The sequence below is a fragment of the Staurois parvus genome, unplaced genomic scaffold (assembly GCF_062004578.1).
Source record: "Staurois parvus isolate SC_StPar_1 unplaced genomic scaffold, SC_StPar_1.0 ptg001328l, whole genome shotgun sequence".
Lineage (NCBI taxonomy): Eukaryota > Metazoa > Chordata > Amphibia > Anura > Ranidae > Staurois > Staurois parvus.
In genome coordinates this window covers 307,840-323,118 of record NW_028319124.1, presented here as the reverse complement: position 1 = coordinate 323,118, position 15,279 = coordinate 307,840, and the positions used below count along the sequence as shown (strand labels likewise).

Genomic DNA, 15,279 nt, shown 5'->3' with positions numbered 1-15,279 from the left:
CAGTGGGGGGAATAGTGCCCCATCGTTGGTGTCAGTGGGGGGAATAGTGCCCCATCGTTGGTGTCAGTGGGGGGAATAGTGCCCCATCGTTGGTGTCAGTGGGGGGAATAGTGCCCCATCGTTGGTGTCAGTGGGGGGAATAGTGCCCCATCGTTGGTGTCAGTGGGGGGAATAGTGCCCCATCGTTGGTGTCAGTGGGGGGAATAGTGCCCCATCGTTGGTGTCAGTGGGGGAATAGTGCCCCATCGTTGGTGTCAGTGGGGGGAATAGTGCCCCATCGTTGGTGTCAGTGGGGGGAATAGTGCCCCATCGTTGGTGTCAGTGGGAGGAATAGTGCCCCATCTTTGGTGTCAGTGGGGGGAATAGTGCCCCATCGTTGGTATCAGTGGGGGGAATAGTGCCCCATCGTTGGTGTCAGTGGGGGGAATAGTGCCCCATCGTTGGTGTCAGTGGGGGGAATAGTGCCCCATCGTTGGTGTCAGTGGGGGGAATAGTGCCCCATCGTTGGTGTCATTGGGGGGAATAGTGCCCCATCGTTGGTGTCAGTGGGGGGAATAGTGCCCCATCGTTGGTGTCAGTGGGAGGAATAGAGCCCAAACATTGGTGTCAGTGGGGGGAATAGTGCCCCAACATTGGTGTCAGTGGGGGGAATAGTGCCCCATCATTGGTGTCAGTGGGGGAATAGTGCCCCATCATTGGTGTCAGTGGGGGAATAGTGCCCCATTATTGGTGTCAGTGGGGGGAATAGTGCCCCATCATTGGTGTCAGTGGGAGGAATAGTGCCCCATCATTGGTGTCAGTGGGAGGAATAGTGCCCCATCGTTGGTGTCAGTGGGAGGAATAGTGCCCCATCATTGGTGTCAGTGGGAGGAATAGTGCCCCATCATTGGTGTCAGTGGGGGGAATAGTGCCCCATCATTGGTGTCAGTGGGAGGAATAGTGCCCCATCATTGGTGTCAGTGGGGGGAATAGTGCCCCATCATTGGTGTCAGTGGGGGGAATAGTGCCCCATCATTGGTGTCAGTGGGAGGAATAGTGCCCCATCATTGGTGTCAGTGGGGGGAATAGTGCCCCATCATTGGTGTCAGTGGGGGGAATAGTGCCCCATCATTGGTGTCAGTGGGGGGAATAGTGCCCCATCATTGGTGTCAGTGGGGGGAATAGTGCCCCATCATTGGTGTCAGTGGGGGGAATAGTGCCCCATCATTGGTGTCAGTGGGGGGAATAGTGCCCCATCATTGGTGTCAGTGGGGGGAATAGAGCCCCATCATTGGTGTCAGTGGGGGGAATAGTGCCCCATCATTGGTGTCAGTGGGGGGAATAGTGCCCCATCATTGGTGTCAGTGGGGGGAATAGTGCCCCATCATTGGTGTCAGTGGGGGGAATAGTGCCCCATCATTGGTGTCAGTGGGGGGAATAGTGCCCCATCATTGGTGTCAGTGGGGGGAATAGTGCCCCATCATTGGTGTCAGTGGGGGGAATAGTGCCCCATCATTGGTGTCAGTGGGAGGAATAGTGCCCCATCATTGGTGTCAGTGGGAGGAATAGTGCCCCATCATTGATGTCAGTGTGGTGGAGGGGGAAATAGTGCCCCATCTTTGGGGTCAGGGGGGGGAATAGTGCCCCATCGTTGGTGTCGGTGGGGGGAGGAATAGTGCCCCATCATTGGTGTCAGTGGGGGAATAGTGCCCCATCATTGGTGTCAGTGGGGGGAATAGTGCCCCATCATTGGTGTCAGTGGGGGGAATAGTGCCCCATCATTGGTGTCAGTGGGAGGAATAGTGCCCCATCATTGGTGTCAGTGGGAGGAATAGTGCCCCATCATTGATGTCAGTGTGGTGGAGGGGGAAATAGTGCCCCATCTTTGGGGTCAGGGGGGGGAATAGTGCCCCATCGTTGGTGTCGGTGGGGGGAGGAATAGTGCCCCATTCTTGGTGTCAGTGGGGGGAGGAATAGTGCCCCATCGTTGGTGTCAGTGGGGGGGAGGAATAGTGCCCCATCATTGGTGTCAGTGGGGGGGAGGAATAGTGCCCCATCATTGGTGTCAGTGCGGGGGGGGAGGAAATAGTGCCCCATCATTGGTGTCAGTGGGAGAAATAGTGCCCCATTGTTGGTATTAGTCACACAAATGATGGGGCACTATTCCTCCCACTGACACCAATGATACTTACCTTGCTGACCCCTGCTCCAGCCTGGGCTCGCTCTCTCACTTACCTGTCAGCTGTCTTCCTTCTCTGGCCGCTCTCCTCTTCACTTACTCCGGCAGTTCCCTCGATCTTCTTAGATCTACGCGCGCTGCCGCTTGGCTCCTCCTCTCCAAGCTCCACCTCCTCGCCGGTGATTGGCCGCCTGTGTGCCTCTCCTGAGCTACAGTTCCGGTGGCCAATCAGCGGCGAGGAGGCGGGGTTGTTGAGGGATCCCGGAGGTGTGGCCAGGTGACAGGGCAGCGTGTCATCCCGCCCACACATCGACTGAGTCAGAGGAGCGGTGTCTCGGTTCCTAAGACCATCGGAAATATGTGTTTTCCGATGGTCTTAGGCGACCCCTGGGAAATGGTCGTTCGACCCCCAAAGGGGTCCCGACCCCCAGGTTGAGAACCGCTGCCCTAGACCTAAATGAGCAAATAATTTTTTAGCTGCCTGGAGTTGAGCTTTAGATTTTGTCTACCTTTATATCAGTTGCCTGTAATATTGTGCTGCAGTACACACTGCTTTCAGTTTGACAAAATGAAAATGTTTGCAGGAAGAAAAGGCAAGAGGATGAGCTCCTTAGCATACTGCTGGTCCTTAACTTTTTTAGATACAAGGTTGGCTGTGTCCTGGACCAGCTGTACTAGTTCATTGCAGTTAAGGGACCTGGATATGTGGTCTGGCAGTGATGTCTAGGTCACCAGACTGGAGATCAATTTAGAAATCCTTTGAAAAACAGTTAACATAAGTATATAAATTGTGATTTAGCTGTTTGCCTGGAATTCACTCATAACACAATTTTTTGTGCATTTTTATAAACTTTTTAAAACTCACCTTATCTACGAAGGTTTTCTTGTAAACTAAAGAAGCAACCAGCCTATCTGTTATTTTTATAGACCAAATATAAAAATAAAACCATTCACTTAAAGTGAACAACAAGCCTTCACCCGCTATAAATCTGCCTTCCACACCTACACCTCCTCCCTCTACGCCGCCAAGCAAGCCTACTTCCTGACCCTCATCAAGACCCTCTCCTCCAATCCTCGCCGACTCTTCTCCGCCTTCAACTCTCTACTCTCTCCACCCCCACCTCCACCCAGCACCTCACTCACCGCCCTTGAGATTGCCAATCACTTCAAAAACAAGATTGACACAATTTGCAAGGACATCGCCGCAGCTCACACTCCCCCCAAACCTGTCCCCTCTCACACAGCAACCCCTTCATCACCCCTCTCCCTCGACACAATCCGCAGAGACTTCGTCGCTGCTCAAACTCCCTCCAACCCCGTCCCCTCTCACACAGCTACCCCCTCATCACCCCTCTCCCACGGCCCCTAGATTATTCCCAGACTTTCCTAATTGTATTTAAAGTGTTAATATACCCAGGACTCTGCATTCACTATATCCGGTCTCCCAGGACTCTGCATTCACTATAACTGGTCTCCCCGGACCCTGCATTCACTATATCTGGTCTCCCCGGACCCTGCATTCACTATATCCGGTCTCCCAGGACTCTGCATTCACTATATCTGGTCTCCCCGGACCCTGCATTCACTATATCTGGTCTCCCCGGACCCTGCATTCACTATATCTGGTCTGCCACAGTACACAGAACATGGAAATGCAATTATTTTAGTTAATATAAACTGCTAAATACATTTTCTCATCAGTGGCTAGAGCAGTCTTGTGACTCCTATCAGTGTTCAGCAAAGCACTGGTTAAAGCTTGTAGGAGGAGTTTTCTTTCTGTTCTGCAGAAATGCAGAACCCCTGACATCTGTCTGGACAGTGCTGATTGGCCCTGTGCTGATCACATGCACGCTCCCAAGAAAAAAAAAACCTCTCTAGCAATACACACCAAATTGAGCATGTGCAGAATGTCTCCACACAGTATGTCTTATCAGGAGATAAGATGGGGACAGTAGAAGAAGGGGAGGATCAGAGAAGTCAGCATCAAGCAGCCTTTTTACACAATGCAGAGGATTAACTCCTTAGGTTCCACAGTGAGTATAACAAGCATGATTTACTGCATCTACAGACTGATTTTACCGTTGTGGGTTTAGTAACACTTTAAAAGGCAAACTGTAACTGTAACATGAGAAAAATGTTAACTGGTCAAATGGGCAACTGTGTGTGTGCGGACACAATGCACTGAAAAAAAGTAGTGAATGCACTACTTTTTTCAGTTCAATGTGGCGCAAGGCACTGCCTTGTACCACGTGGTGACTAATTGAACTTTAGGAAATGCATGTGTTACATTTCAATAACATTTGTTTAAAAAAGTAAATATAAAACTGACAGGTGTCTTATCGAATCTCTACTTTATCCAAATCTAAAAAAATAGATTTCACTGCTCTGTACAAGCAGTACCTTCTGTTTTTCTGTTCTTTTTTTTTTTGATACATTGCTTGTCTGTTATTTTACAGGAGGATTTAATTCTCACGGTTATTACCTATATTGGACTAAGTGTGTCCCTTGTCTGCCTGTTACTTTCTCTCCTTACCTTCGTCCTTTGCCGGTCTGTGAGGAGTGCTCACACCTCCATCCTGACAGCTATTTGTGGATGTCTCTTCCTGGCACAGCTTCTTGTTCTGGCAGGTCTTACTCAAACCCAAAATAAGGTACGGTGTAAGGTCTAGTGCAGGATGTTCTTCAGACTTTTCATCCTTGTGTCTACAATAAACATGCAACAACCAGATAGCTGGAAGCTATGCAAACAATTTCAGTTTTAAATGCAACTCCCTCGTCTCCCCTGAAGCCTCTGCTGGATGACATGGGAGATGCAGTTAGGAAGTCCATGACTGGACTGGAGTGGTCATACAATAGGAAAGTACATGCTTCTTTATCCTACAGGTTAGTTAGTATAGGAGTTAGGAGGTGTGTAGAAGCAGTTTTAGGATCAGTTATCTCAAGCCACTTTTAAGCTACCTGTCTACCCAAAGCAGAAATATTAATTTGGGGGGACATTCTACTTCCAGCTAGCAGCTCACCTTTGATTTTTTCTTTATTTTGGAAAGAGAATAGAAGGAATAGACCCTCTACCAAGTTTTTATTGCAGATTTTGTACCTGCATGATGGATGCATCTCTCTGTGTATCTTGGTGACTAAGGGGATATCCAAAGTTTTAGAGTTGCCATGAGACCATGAGATGCGGGAAGATCTTCCTTTAGAGACTATGGTTTTAGTAACTGTACTGGGAAAATTATCCTTCATTTCCTACCTTGTTGATGCAAAAGGAAGTAAGAATAAATCTCCCCAAAGTGAAGGGAATTCCCATCACTTTGGGGAGAATTATTCTTACTTTCTATTGCACCAACAAGATAGGAAATGAAGGGAAATGTTCCCAGCGTGGCACAGACAGATGAAAAAATTTACCTCATAGAGGATTTAACTCTTCCCAACACTATCCAATACAACAAAACCCTTAAGGGGTTAGCCTAGTGTTGTCATCACAGAACACTCAGATGGAGTTGCTTAAATGTGGCTGAATAATGTTCCATTTACATGAACTTTAAATGTTTGAAAGTTTTTCGACTTTCATCTAGAAAATGTAACGCGCATATCTTCGTTAGCACTTCCACCTGGCAGTACTGGGGTTGTTGGTTCGAATCCCAACCACGGCACCACCTGCCTGGAGTTTGCATGCGTGGGTTTCCTCCGGGTACTCCGGTTTCCTCCCACACTCCAAAGACATGCTGGTAGGTGAATTAGCTCCTGTCTAAATTGGCCCTAGTATGTGTATGTATGAATGTGAGTTAGGGACTTTAGATTGTACGCCCCTTGAGGGTTAGGGACTGATGTGAATGTACAATATATATGTAAAGTGCTGCGTAAACTGGCAGCGCTATATAAGTACCTGAAATAAATAAATAAAATATCTTTGTGATGCTGAAAATGAAGGTTATACCTACCTAAACGACTACCCAGGAGTGGAATGACAACTCATGGGGCCCCCGAGCAATAGGGGATCATGGCGCCCTTGTGTCCTTGTCCACACTCAAACCACACCCAAAAAGCCTATGAAAGGTACCAGGAGCATCTCATGAGGCCCCCTACTGACCTCGGGCAGTGCCCGCGTTCCCAAATGGCCAGTCTAGCCCTAGCGGCTACCTAAATTGCTGACATCTAGGGTGTCAGGAATCTAGTAATGACCAGAAAGGTGTGGATAGACACAGGGAAACGCAGGTTTCAGGTATAGTATAATAATACAGTTTATTATTAGCCACCCAGATATATATATATATAAACGCACAGTGAACAAACCAACCTTCCACTAATCTTAGTAGGTGCAGGAACACAGGCGTAGTCAGGGCTGGAGAGGTGGAATGGTCAGGCCGGCCGTAGGGTTCTGTAATGACCGTTTGGTGGTACCTCTAGCGGTCCTCAGGACAGGATTCCCCAGGGCGCGGAGTCTAAGTCCCAGTCTGCTTATTCACCAGGGCCCCTGATGGTGGGGATGGACTTGGAGCAGACAGGAACCAGGTCGCGGCCCCTGAGTACACCTGCTAGTGGTAGAGGGATCCGCCAGAGGTATGTGCAGGTAGGAAGCCTGATGTGAAGAGGCAGAAGGTGTGAGCAGGGACGGCTGGATCTGTGCAGGATGGATGGATGGCAGAGTAGTTAGCGTGGTCAGACGGGCCAGGTCAGCAATGTGCGGGCAGCAAGGTACCAAAGGAGCAGGCAGAGAATGGTCAGGGTCACAAGCCGGGTTCAGTAACTCACGGGCAGCGCGGTACAGGGGATCAGGCAGAAGGATGGTCAGGCAAGCCAGGGGTTCAACAGGAGACGGTCAGCAGAGGTCAGGATCAAGCAGGGTCAGCAACGAAGCAGGAACACAGGATACCAGGTACAGAGGCTCATGGGAAAACATACACCAAGGCCCAGATCACAGGCCTGGTCATGCCTTAAATACACCTTCTGCAATCAGCCCCAGGTTTGGCTGATTGCAGAAGTGAGCTTCTGGCTGCTGAGAGCACCCGCTGGTCAGCCCTGGTACTGCAGCCCACACTGCAGGTAAGTCCCACCACCAGTGCCGAGTCCATTCCTGACATAGGGATAAGCTTTGGGTTTGGGTCCTCCAAAAGTTTGACCAGAGCCCAAGCTGTTTAAAGATCTCCAAATAGGATAACTAAATGGCCAGATATGGCCAGACTGACTTGCTGCAGCCGGAAGCTATTCATGTAGTAGTGGCATTACCACCACCACTAAATGACATCTTCTGGATGCCCACTTGCCACCTTCCTTCAAATTGGGACAAATAACGTTTGCAACCAAATATGGTCATGAATATATTTGGTCAATAACATTAGCCAGCATCCCTAGCTGACTTGTTGACATTCAACTACTGTGTCAGCAGATCCTCAGTGTGATATTTATCATGATGAATGATGAATCAACATCGTTGGATGATGTGATTGATGTTGTATTTGCATCGAGGGACATGCATTAAAAATATTTTTTCTGTGGAGTTTATGTTCTTATTTACTTTGTCGATTTTCTTTTGTGAGTGACAAGGGGTACTATGCACTCATTAACATAGGGGGAGGGCAGGAAATCTGCCCCCCGTTCTACAGTACACCCCCCACAGACCCCAGTTTTCACTGACACAGAGATATGGGGGCGAGATGTTGGGATGATGATAGGCCCCTGAACAGGTACCCTCACAATGTTGAGGGCATCTGACCTGTGTATGATGGCATGTGTATGATACAGGAAGAGAGGAGATGCACACTTGCTGCCCCCCATCCATTTCCTGACTAGCCTGGCTGTATAGTTGGACAAGGGTCTGGTATAGATTTTATGGAGAATACCATGCAAAAAAATGATTTGGGCTCTCCTCTAAAATCCATACCCTCATCCTAGATAGGATTTGGGTGTAAATTTTTACAAAGGACCCATGCAAAAACAAAAACAGTGGCATGGGCTTCCACCGAAATCCATACCAGACCCTTATTCTATATAGGAGTCTGGTATCAATTTTTAACGGGGACAAACAAACAAAAAAAAGACGTAAGGATCAACTCAAAATCCATACCAGACTCTTATTCAGGAAAGGGAGGGCCAGCGAGCATGTCATTTTCACCCAAAACATACTAGGTCACATGCCTTTAACATTAGAAGGGTACCTTGCCAAGGGGTCCCAGTTCACATACAGGTTTAAAGCATTCTTCCAGCTTTTAATGTAATTCCATGGTTTTTTTGTTGCTTCTTGTGTTGTATTTGTTAAAAAAAATTATTTTTGTATTGATACATGTCTCCGATAGCAGTGCCCAGCTACTCATGCTCCTTTTATTGCAAGAAACTTGCAAATGGCCCTAAAAAGGTCAGAAAAAAATTACAAGATTCAAGTTCTGCAGACTTCACTGGGGTTTGGGCGCTATGTTTGGGGTTTGCATTTTTGTTCAAAGGTGCTGCGAACATCCAGCCAACTGAACCTTGCTTTGATAGTTCATCACAACTGCCAACTGGCTGCCTGAAATGAGCCACTAAAAAGCTCAAAGTCTGCTATTGCATTTGAAGTTTCTTACGTTTTTCTAACTATTAAAAACAAATCTTCTAAAATGCTGTGTAGAACCTACAGCTCCAAGAATAGCATTAGCTTTAGAGCTGCTGAACTTCTAATGAGCAAGGTCATAAGAGGGGGACCTACATATCTGCAACGTCTAGTTAAAAACCTCTTTAAAGTATAAGTCTAACAAAAATAGATTTCTGTTGGCGGCAGATTAGCACGTCCACTGTCTCATTATAACTTTTAGAGATGCCAAAAAATTTTCACTAGTATTTACAGCTACTTGTGGTGAATTATATATTTATTATATACTTCACAGAAACCTCTCATTCAGCTTTGAGTCCATGAAAGGCAACCCATAAGTGGGTTTTTAAAATGAGGAGCATCATCCAATATTTAACATTTTTGTCATTTTTCTGTTCTACCATAATGAATTGTTTTGCTCACCTTTTCTTCATGCATGTTAAAAATGCAAATGGAAAAAAAAAAACAAAAACATGCATTCCTAAAAAAAATCAGCTTTAATTTTCAAAAAGACTTAAAGCAATGCTCTGCCTTTTCCCTATGCAGAGCAAAGCCATTACTTTATTTTAATCCTCTCTCACCAGCTGGATATTTTAACCTGTCCTGCAGTCCCCTGCCAATGAGTTCAACTGCTGGGAGCAAACAAAACACCCAGGTATAGAGGAGAATGTGTTTCAATCCATGTGGGCTGGACTAGCCACCAGTTCTGCCATATGAGTAGGGTACATAGCTACTTTCAGGTAGTGATATGAATGCTGTGTAGCTTTCATGGGGCATCTTGTGTGCCTTGCAGCTGCAAAATGGTAAGGATAGCACATAAAAGGTGAATATGTGGTACTAGGGGTGATGTTGGTGGTGGTGATGGGAGGACAACAGGTGCACTTTAAAATCCAACAGATTTAGAAAAAAAAAGTAATTACAGTTGTTGTTTTCTTACTTATTCAGCTCGTGTGCAGCATCATTGCTGGTGGACTCCATTTCTTGTTCCTATGTGCATTCTCTTGGATGTCTATGGAGAGCATTCTCCTATTCATGACAGTCCGAAACCTGCGGGCAGTCAATTATATGACCTCTCAGCGCTCAAGATTTTCTATCATGTGTATTCTAGCCTTCGGAGTGCCAACTGTGATTGTGGGGGTCACAGTAGCTGTTGGTTTCAAAAAGTATTGTTCTTTCAAATAGTAAGTTTTGCTATTTTATTTTATATTATTACCATGGAAAAGATGATTAATGTTTTACATTGGCAGCAATTTTGGGGCATATTTTATAATGGTGCCAATAAGTTTGACTGTGATATTATGATGTCATAGGTTTGTTTTGCCACATTAGATTTTTATATGAAAGTATTACAAGTATAAGGTTATATAAAAGTTTAGGTTGAATGCTATGGTTTTGTTTGGCATCTATCCCCCGCTCCTCCCTTTGCTACACTAAGATTAGAAACGCTATCCTAAAAATAGAAATATAAAGCTGTGGCTAAAATTTGTTTAATATAATTATCTTTCTCCCACCTTCAGTACTGAGGGAAGTGATGTCACCACCCTTCCAATGATATCTTGGAGAATGCGGGTAACCCAAATCTCATGAGATGACGTTCCAGCAGCGTTATGATTACTACTACCTAAAAATATTATTTTAAAAAATATATTATATAAAATATTATAAATACTATAAATATTATAAACACAATAAATGCTGGGTCCTAACCAGGGGCGGACTGACCATTTGGAAACCCAGGGTCAGTAGGGGGCTCCATCAGATGCCCCTAATACCTTTTTCATAGGCTTTTTTGAGTTTGGGCAAGGACACAGGGGCCCCATGATCCCCTATTGCCCGGGAGCCCCATGAGTTGTCAGTCCGCCCCTGGTCCTAACACATATAGATAAAAAATAACTCACATACAGTATTTTTGGTGATAAAACTTTTGTTTCAAAAGCTCATTAAGATGTAATTTTAAAAAAACTATTGCTTCAATGTTTAATGGCTGGAAATCAACATAACACACATTTTTCATTTACACATTTATTTCTCAAGTAATGCAGACTGTAGACACGTGTAAAAGTGCATTTAAATTTAGCAGGGAAACTGAGCACTATAATACATCTATAGACCTTAAGAACCATGTTTCAGGTACCATACAATAAAACTTTGTTAACAAAGAAGCTCCACAGTAAGGAACTTGTTGCGCTTAACTGATGTTGGAAAGGTATTTATATAAATTTATTAAACAGGAATATAAAGATTAGTTCTTATAGTAGTACTATAACAGTAAAGATTAAACTTTGATTGATGTAAGTTGTTTGAATTACTGTAAATGCTATGTCTGCTGCAAAATGATTTTCCATACACTTTAAAATATAGTTCTTTGCTAAGATCACCCACATTAGGTCAGGATCTATCAATGGGAATAGTCTCATGATTTTAAGAAACATTTCCATGGACAATGTAATAACATTAATTCACCGTGACAGTTTTTTATGCTTCTGTCTTCTCCAGTTGCTGGCTTCATCCAAGTCTTGTCTGGAGTTTCCTTGGTCCAGTCTGTGTAGTCATCAGTGTAAGTACTCTTGGGTCATCATATGTACTGTCTTATTCAAGTAACAAGCCATACCCTCAGTTCCCCCTAAAAAATGACGTGAACTCTGTCCACTTTAGAGTAGTTCCACAGAACTATGAAAAATGGTGGGACTTTTGGCAAGCATTGACTCTCTAGCATTGTGGAGAGGCATCATTAATTACCTGGAAAAGGTGTTGTGCAAATTGTAAATTTATTATTAATTGTACAGGTACTTATACACATACAGTGTAGTGCTGTCAATTCATGCAGCACTTTACTTATATATATTTTGTATGTTCAAATTAACCTTTCTGTTTGTATGAATAAGTCCATGCAGCAATAAGGCTAACAAAGGTTCTAGCTATTTTTTTCCTGTCTCATAAAACTGTTGCCACAGTGACAATATATGATGGAAAAATGTTGAACTGCAGTAGGGTCCATTCACCCCTTTGTGTTTTGTTGGTGTGTGGAACCCATAGCACATCCATAGCATATGTGCACTTCCATAACATAGGGCAACAAAGCATAGGACAATGCATAGTGTCTTGAGTTTTGCACTGTGCTAAAATGCAACTAGATACAAACAGTCGGCACTTAAATGAAATAAAAGGATATGATCCTGCAAAGAAATTCTTGAAAAGTGTTCTTTCAGTTCAAAATCACCATTGTGTATCTAAAATACGGTGTCCACAGTTTTGCTCCTTCCTACCTACCTTCCTTCCTTCCTTCCTTCCTTCCTACCTTCCTTCCTTACTAAGAATCTTTGGGAAAACTATAGAGCATCATATGACACCTTCATAAACTCTTATATTATAATAAGCCATAGACTTGTACTCACAAATACCTCTTTAAAAACTGTCTTGTCAAGTAAAACTTCTAGGAAGAGATCCCCCCTTGGCCCGCATAGAAGAAATCTATGTAATTGATCCTGTTTAAACAGCATATTAAAATGTCATTTTTGTAAATGTCTCATAAATGTACAGAAATACATTTTATTTGTGAGGTATGCTTAAATTGAATTGCCCTTCCATTCTTGTGTAAAAATAAAATATATGTTTAATAACAAAATCACATAATTTGACAGAATAAATATACAGAATATAAAACAAAGTAAAGAAATGTAATTATGTTCTTGAGATAAAAAATGTGTGTGTGTGTCTGTGTGTGTTTTCCTCAGAGTGATCTTCATGTGTGCTTTAGAAGTCTCCTGCCCAGTCATTTGTCTCCAAAAAGAGCAGCTTTTTTTACCTCTCCTTCTGTGAAGGGCTGGATTAGTATAGTAGTAGCTCAATGCTGGAAGCTATGAGAGTCCTTCAAATTGGCCAAGGAACGGCTTCATTCCTAGTGTATAATTACCTTGGAATTTATGGTAGATCTTAGGGGAAGGGAAGTGTATCCATCTATCTTTTGAAAAATAAAATAATAATAATCATAGTGATACATGTATCTGAATACAATATGTATATTTAATATAATGTAGTTCCCTATATTTATGTCTTAATGAAGAAATATTACAGTAAAAAGAACCGACATACTTTATGAACTCTTTAGATCTCAAATCTACAGGAAACCTATGGGAAGGTGTCGTGAAACAAATCCCTAACAAATGCCATATGTAAGCTCAATCACTATATATAGCAATTCTTTTTAATCAGAGTATAGCAGCAAGTCAATTAAACTCCTGAGATATTGATCTGGTCAGTTAAGTTGCAGAGAGGGTTGTTAATCAGTTTCAGCTGCTTTGGTGTTAATGAAATTAACAACAGGTGCACTAGATGGGCAACAATGAGATGACCCCCAAAACAGGAATGGTCTTACAGGTGGAGGCCACTAATATTTTTTTCCCTACTCATCTTTTCTGACTGTTTTCACTAATTTTGCATTTGGCTAGGGTCAGTGTCACTACTGGTAGCTTGAGGCGATACCTGGACCCTACAGAGGTTGCACAGGCAGTCCAACTCCTTCAGGATGGCACTTAAATACGTGCCATTGCCAGAAGGTTTGTTGTGTCTCCCAGCACAGTCTCAAGAGCATGGAGGAGATTCCAGGAGACAGACAGTTACTCTAGGAGAGCTGTAAAATGTCATAGAAGTAGCACTTCCACCTGGCAGTACTAGGGTCATTGGTTCGAATCCCAACCATGGCACCACCTGCCTGGAGTTTGCATGTTCTCCCTGTGCCTGCGTGGGTTTCCTCCGGGTACTCCGGTTTCCTCCCACAATCCCCAAAGACATGCTGGTAGGTTAATTGGATCCTGTATAAATTGGCCCTAGTATGTGTATGTATGAATGTGAGTTAGGGACCGTAGATTGTACGCCCCTTGAGGGTTAGGGACTGATGTGAATGTACAATATATATGTAAAGCGCTGTGTAAATTGATGGCGCTATATAAGTACCTGTAATAAATAAATAAATAAATAATAGAAGGTATTTAACCCATCAGCAGGACCGGTATCTGCTTCTTTGTGCAAGGAGAAACAGGATGAGCATTGCCAGAGCCCTACAAAATGACCTCCAGCAGGCCACTGGTGTGAATGTCTCTGACCAAACAATCAGAAACAGACTTCATGAGGGTGGCCTGAGGGCATTTGCCATTGATCACCAAAATTAGCAGGTCCGCCACTAGCACCCTGTGCTTTTCACAGATGAGAGCAGGTTCACCCTGAGCACATGTGACAGACCTGAAAGGGTCTAAAGAAGCCATGTAGAACATTATGCTTCCTATTACATCGTTCAGCATGATTGTTTTGGTGGTGGGTCATTGATGGTCTGGAGAGGCATATCCATGGAGGGACGCAAAGACCTCTACAGGCTAGACAATGGCACCCTGACTGCCGTTAGATATGGGATGAAATCCTTGGAACCAATGTCAGATCATATGCTGGTGCAGTGGTTCCTGGGTTCCTCCTGGTGCACGACAATGCCCAACCTCATGTGACAAGAATATACAGGCAGTTCCTGGAGGATGAAGGCATTGATACCATTGAATGGCCCCCACGCTCACCTGACTTAAATCCAATAGAATACCTCTGGGATATCATGTTTTGGTCCATCCGACACCAACAGGTTGCACCTCAGACTGTCCAGGAGCTCAGTGATGTCCTAGTTCAGATTTGGAAGGAAATACCCCAGGACACCATCCGTCGTCTCATTAGGAGCATGCCCCGACGTCATCAGGCATGCATACAAGCACGTGGGGGCCAAACAAACTACTGATTATGAGTTGCTGCAATGAAATTTCAGCAAAATGGACTAGCCTGCTACATCATATTTCAGTTTGATTTTGAGGGTGTCTTCGAATTCAGTCCTCTGTAGGTTGATAGATTTCATTTCCATCAAACGATGGGGCATCCTTACATTCCTAACACATTACCCAGTCCATATAAGTATAGATAACCAGCATGACATTTTTCCCCATTGAGATTTGATGTGCTTTCAAAGTGTTCCTTTTTGAGCAGTGTGTGTATGTGTATGTATATATATATATATATATATATATATATATATATATATATATATACAGTGCCTTGAGAAAGTATGCATCCCCCTTAAAATATTCTACATTTTGTCATGTTGCAACCAAAAACATAAATGTATTTTATTGGGATTTTATGTGATCGCCCAAGACAAAGTGGCACATAATTGTGAAGTGAAAGGAAAATCATAAATGGTTTTCAAAATTTTTTTACACATAAATATCTGAAAAGTGTGGCGGCATTTGTATTCAGCCCCCTCGAGTCAATACTTTGTAGAACCACCTTTTGCTGCAATTACAGTTGCAAGTCTTTTTGTCTCTACCAGCTTTGCACATCCAGAGAGTAAAAGTTTTGCTCATTCTTCTTTGCAAAATAGCTCAAGCTCTGTCAGATTGGATGGAGAGCATCTGTGAACAGCATGTTTCAAGTCTTGCTACAGATTCCCAATTGGATTTAGGTCTGAACTTTGACTGGGCCATTCTAACACATGAATATGCTTTGATCTAAACCATTCCATTGTAGCTCT

The 15,279-nt window shown here is 43.9% G+C and overlaps 1 protein-coding gene across 1 annotated transcript in view; it reads left to right on the top strand.

Annotated features, from left to right (window-relative positions):
* LOC149436870 (adhesion G protein-coupled receptor E3-like) overlaps nt 1-15,279 on the top strand; it is a 139,190-nt gene that overhangs the window by 110,942 nt on the left and 12,969 nt on the right. Inside the window, exons 12-14 of the mRNA XM_089661217.1 lie at nt 4,615-4,809; nt 9,666-9,901; nt 11,217-11,277. Of these exons, the coding sequence (XP_089517343.1) occupies nt 4,615-4,809; nt 9,666-9,901; nt 11,217-11,277 (492 nt within the window). The remainder of the gene's footprint in view (nt 1-4,614; nt 4,810-9,665; nt 9,902-11,216; nt 11,278-15,279) is intronic.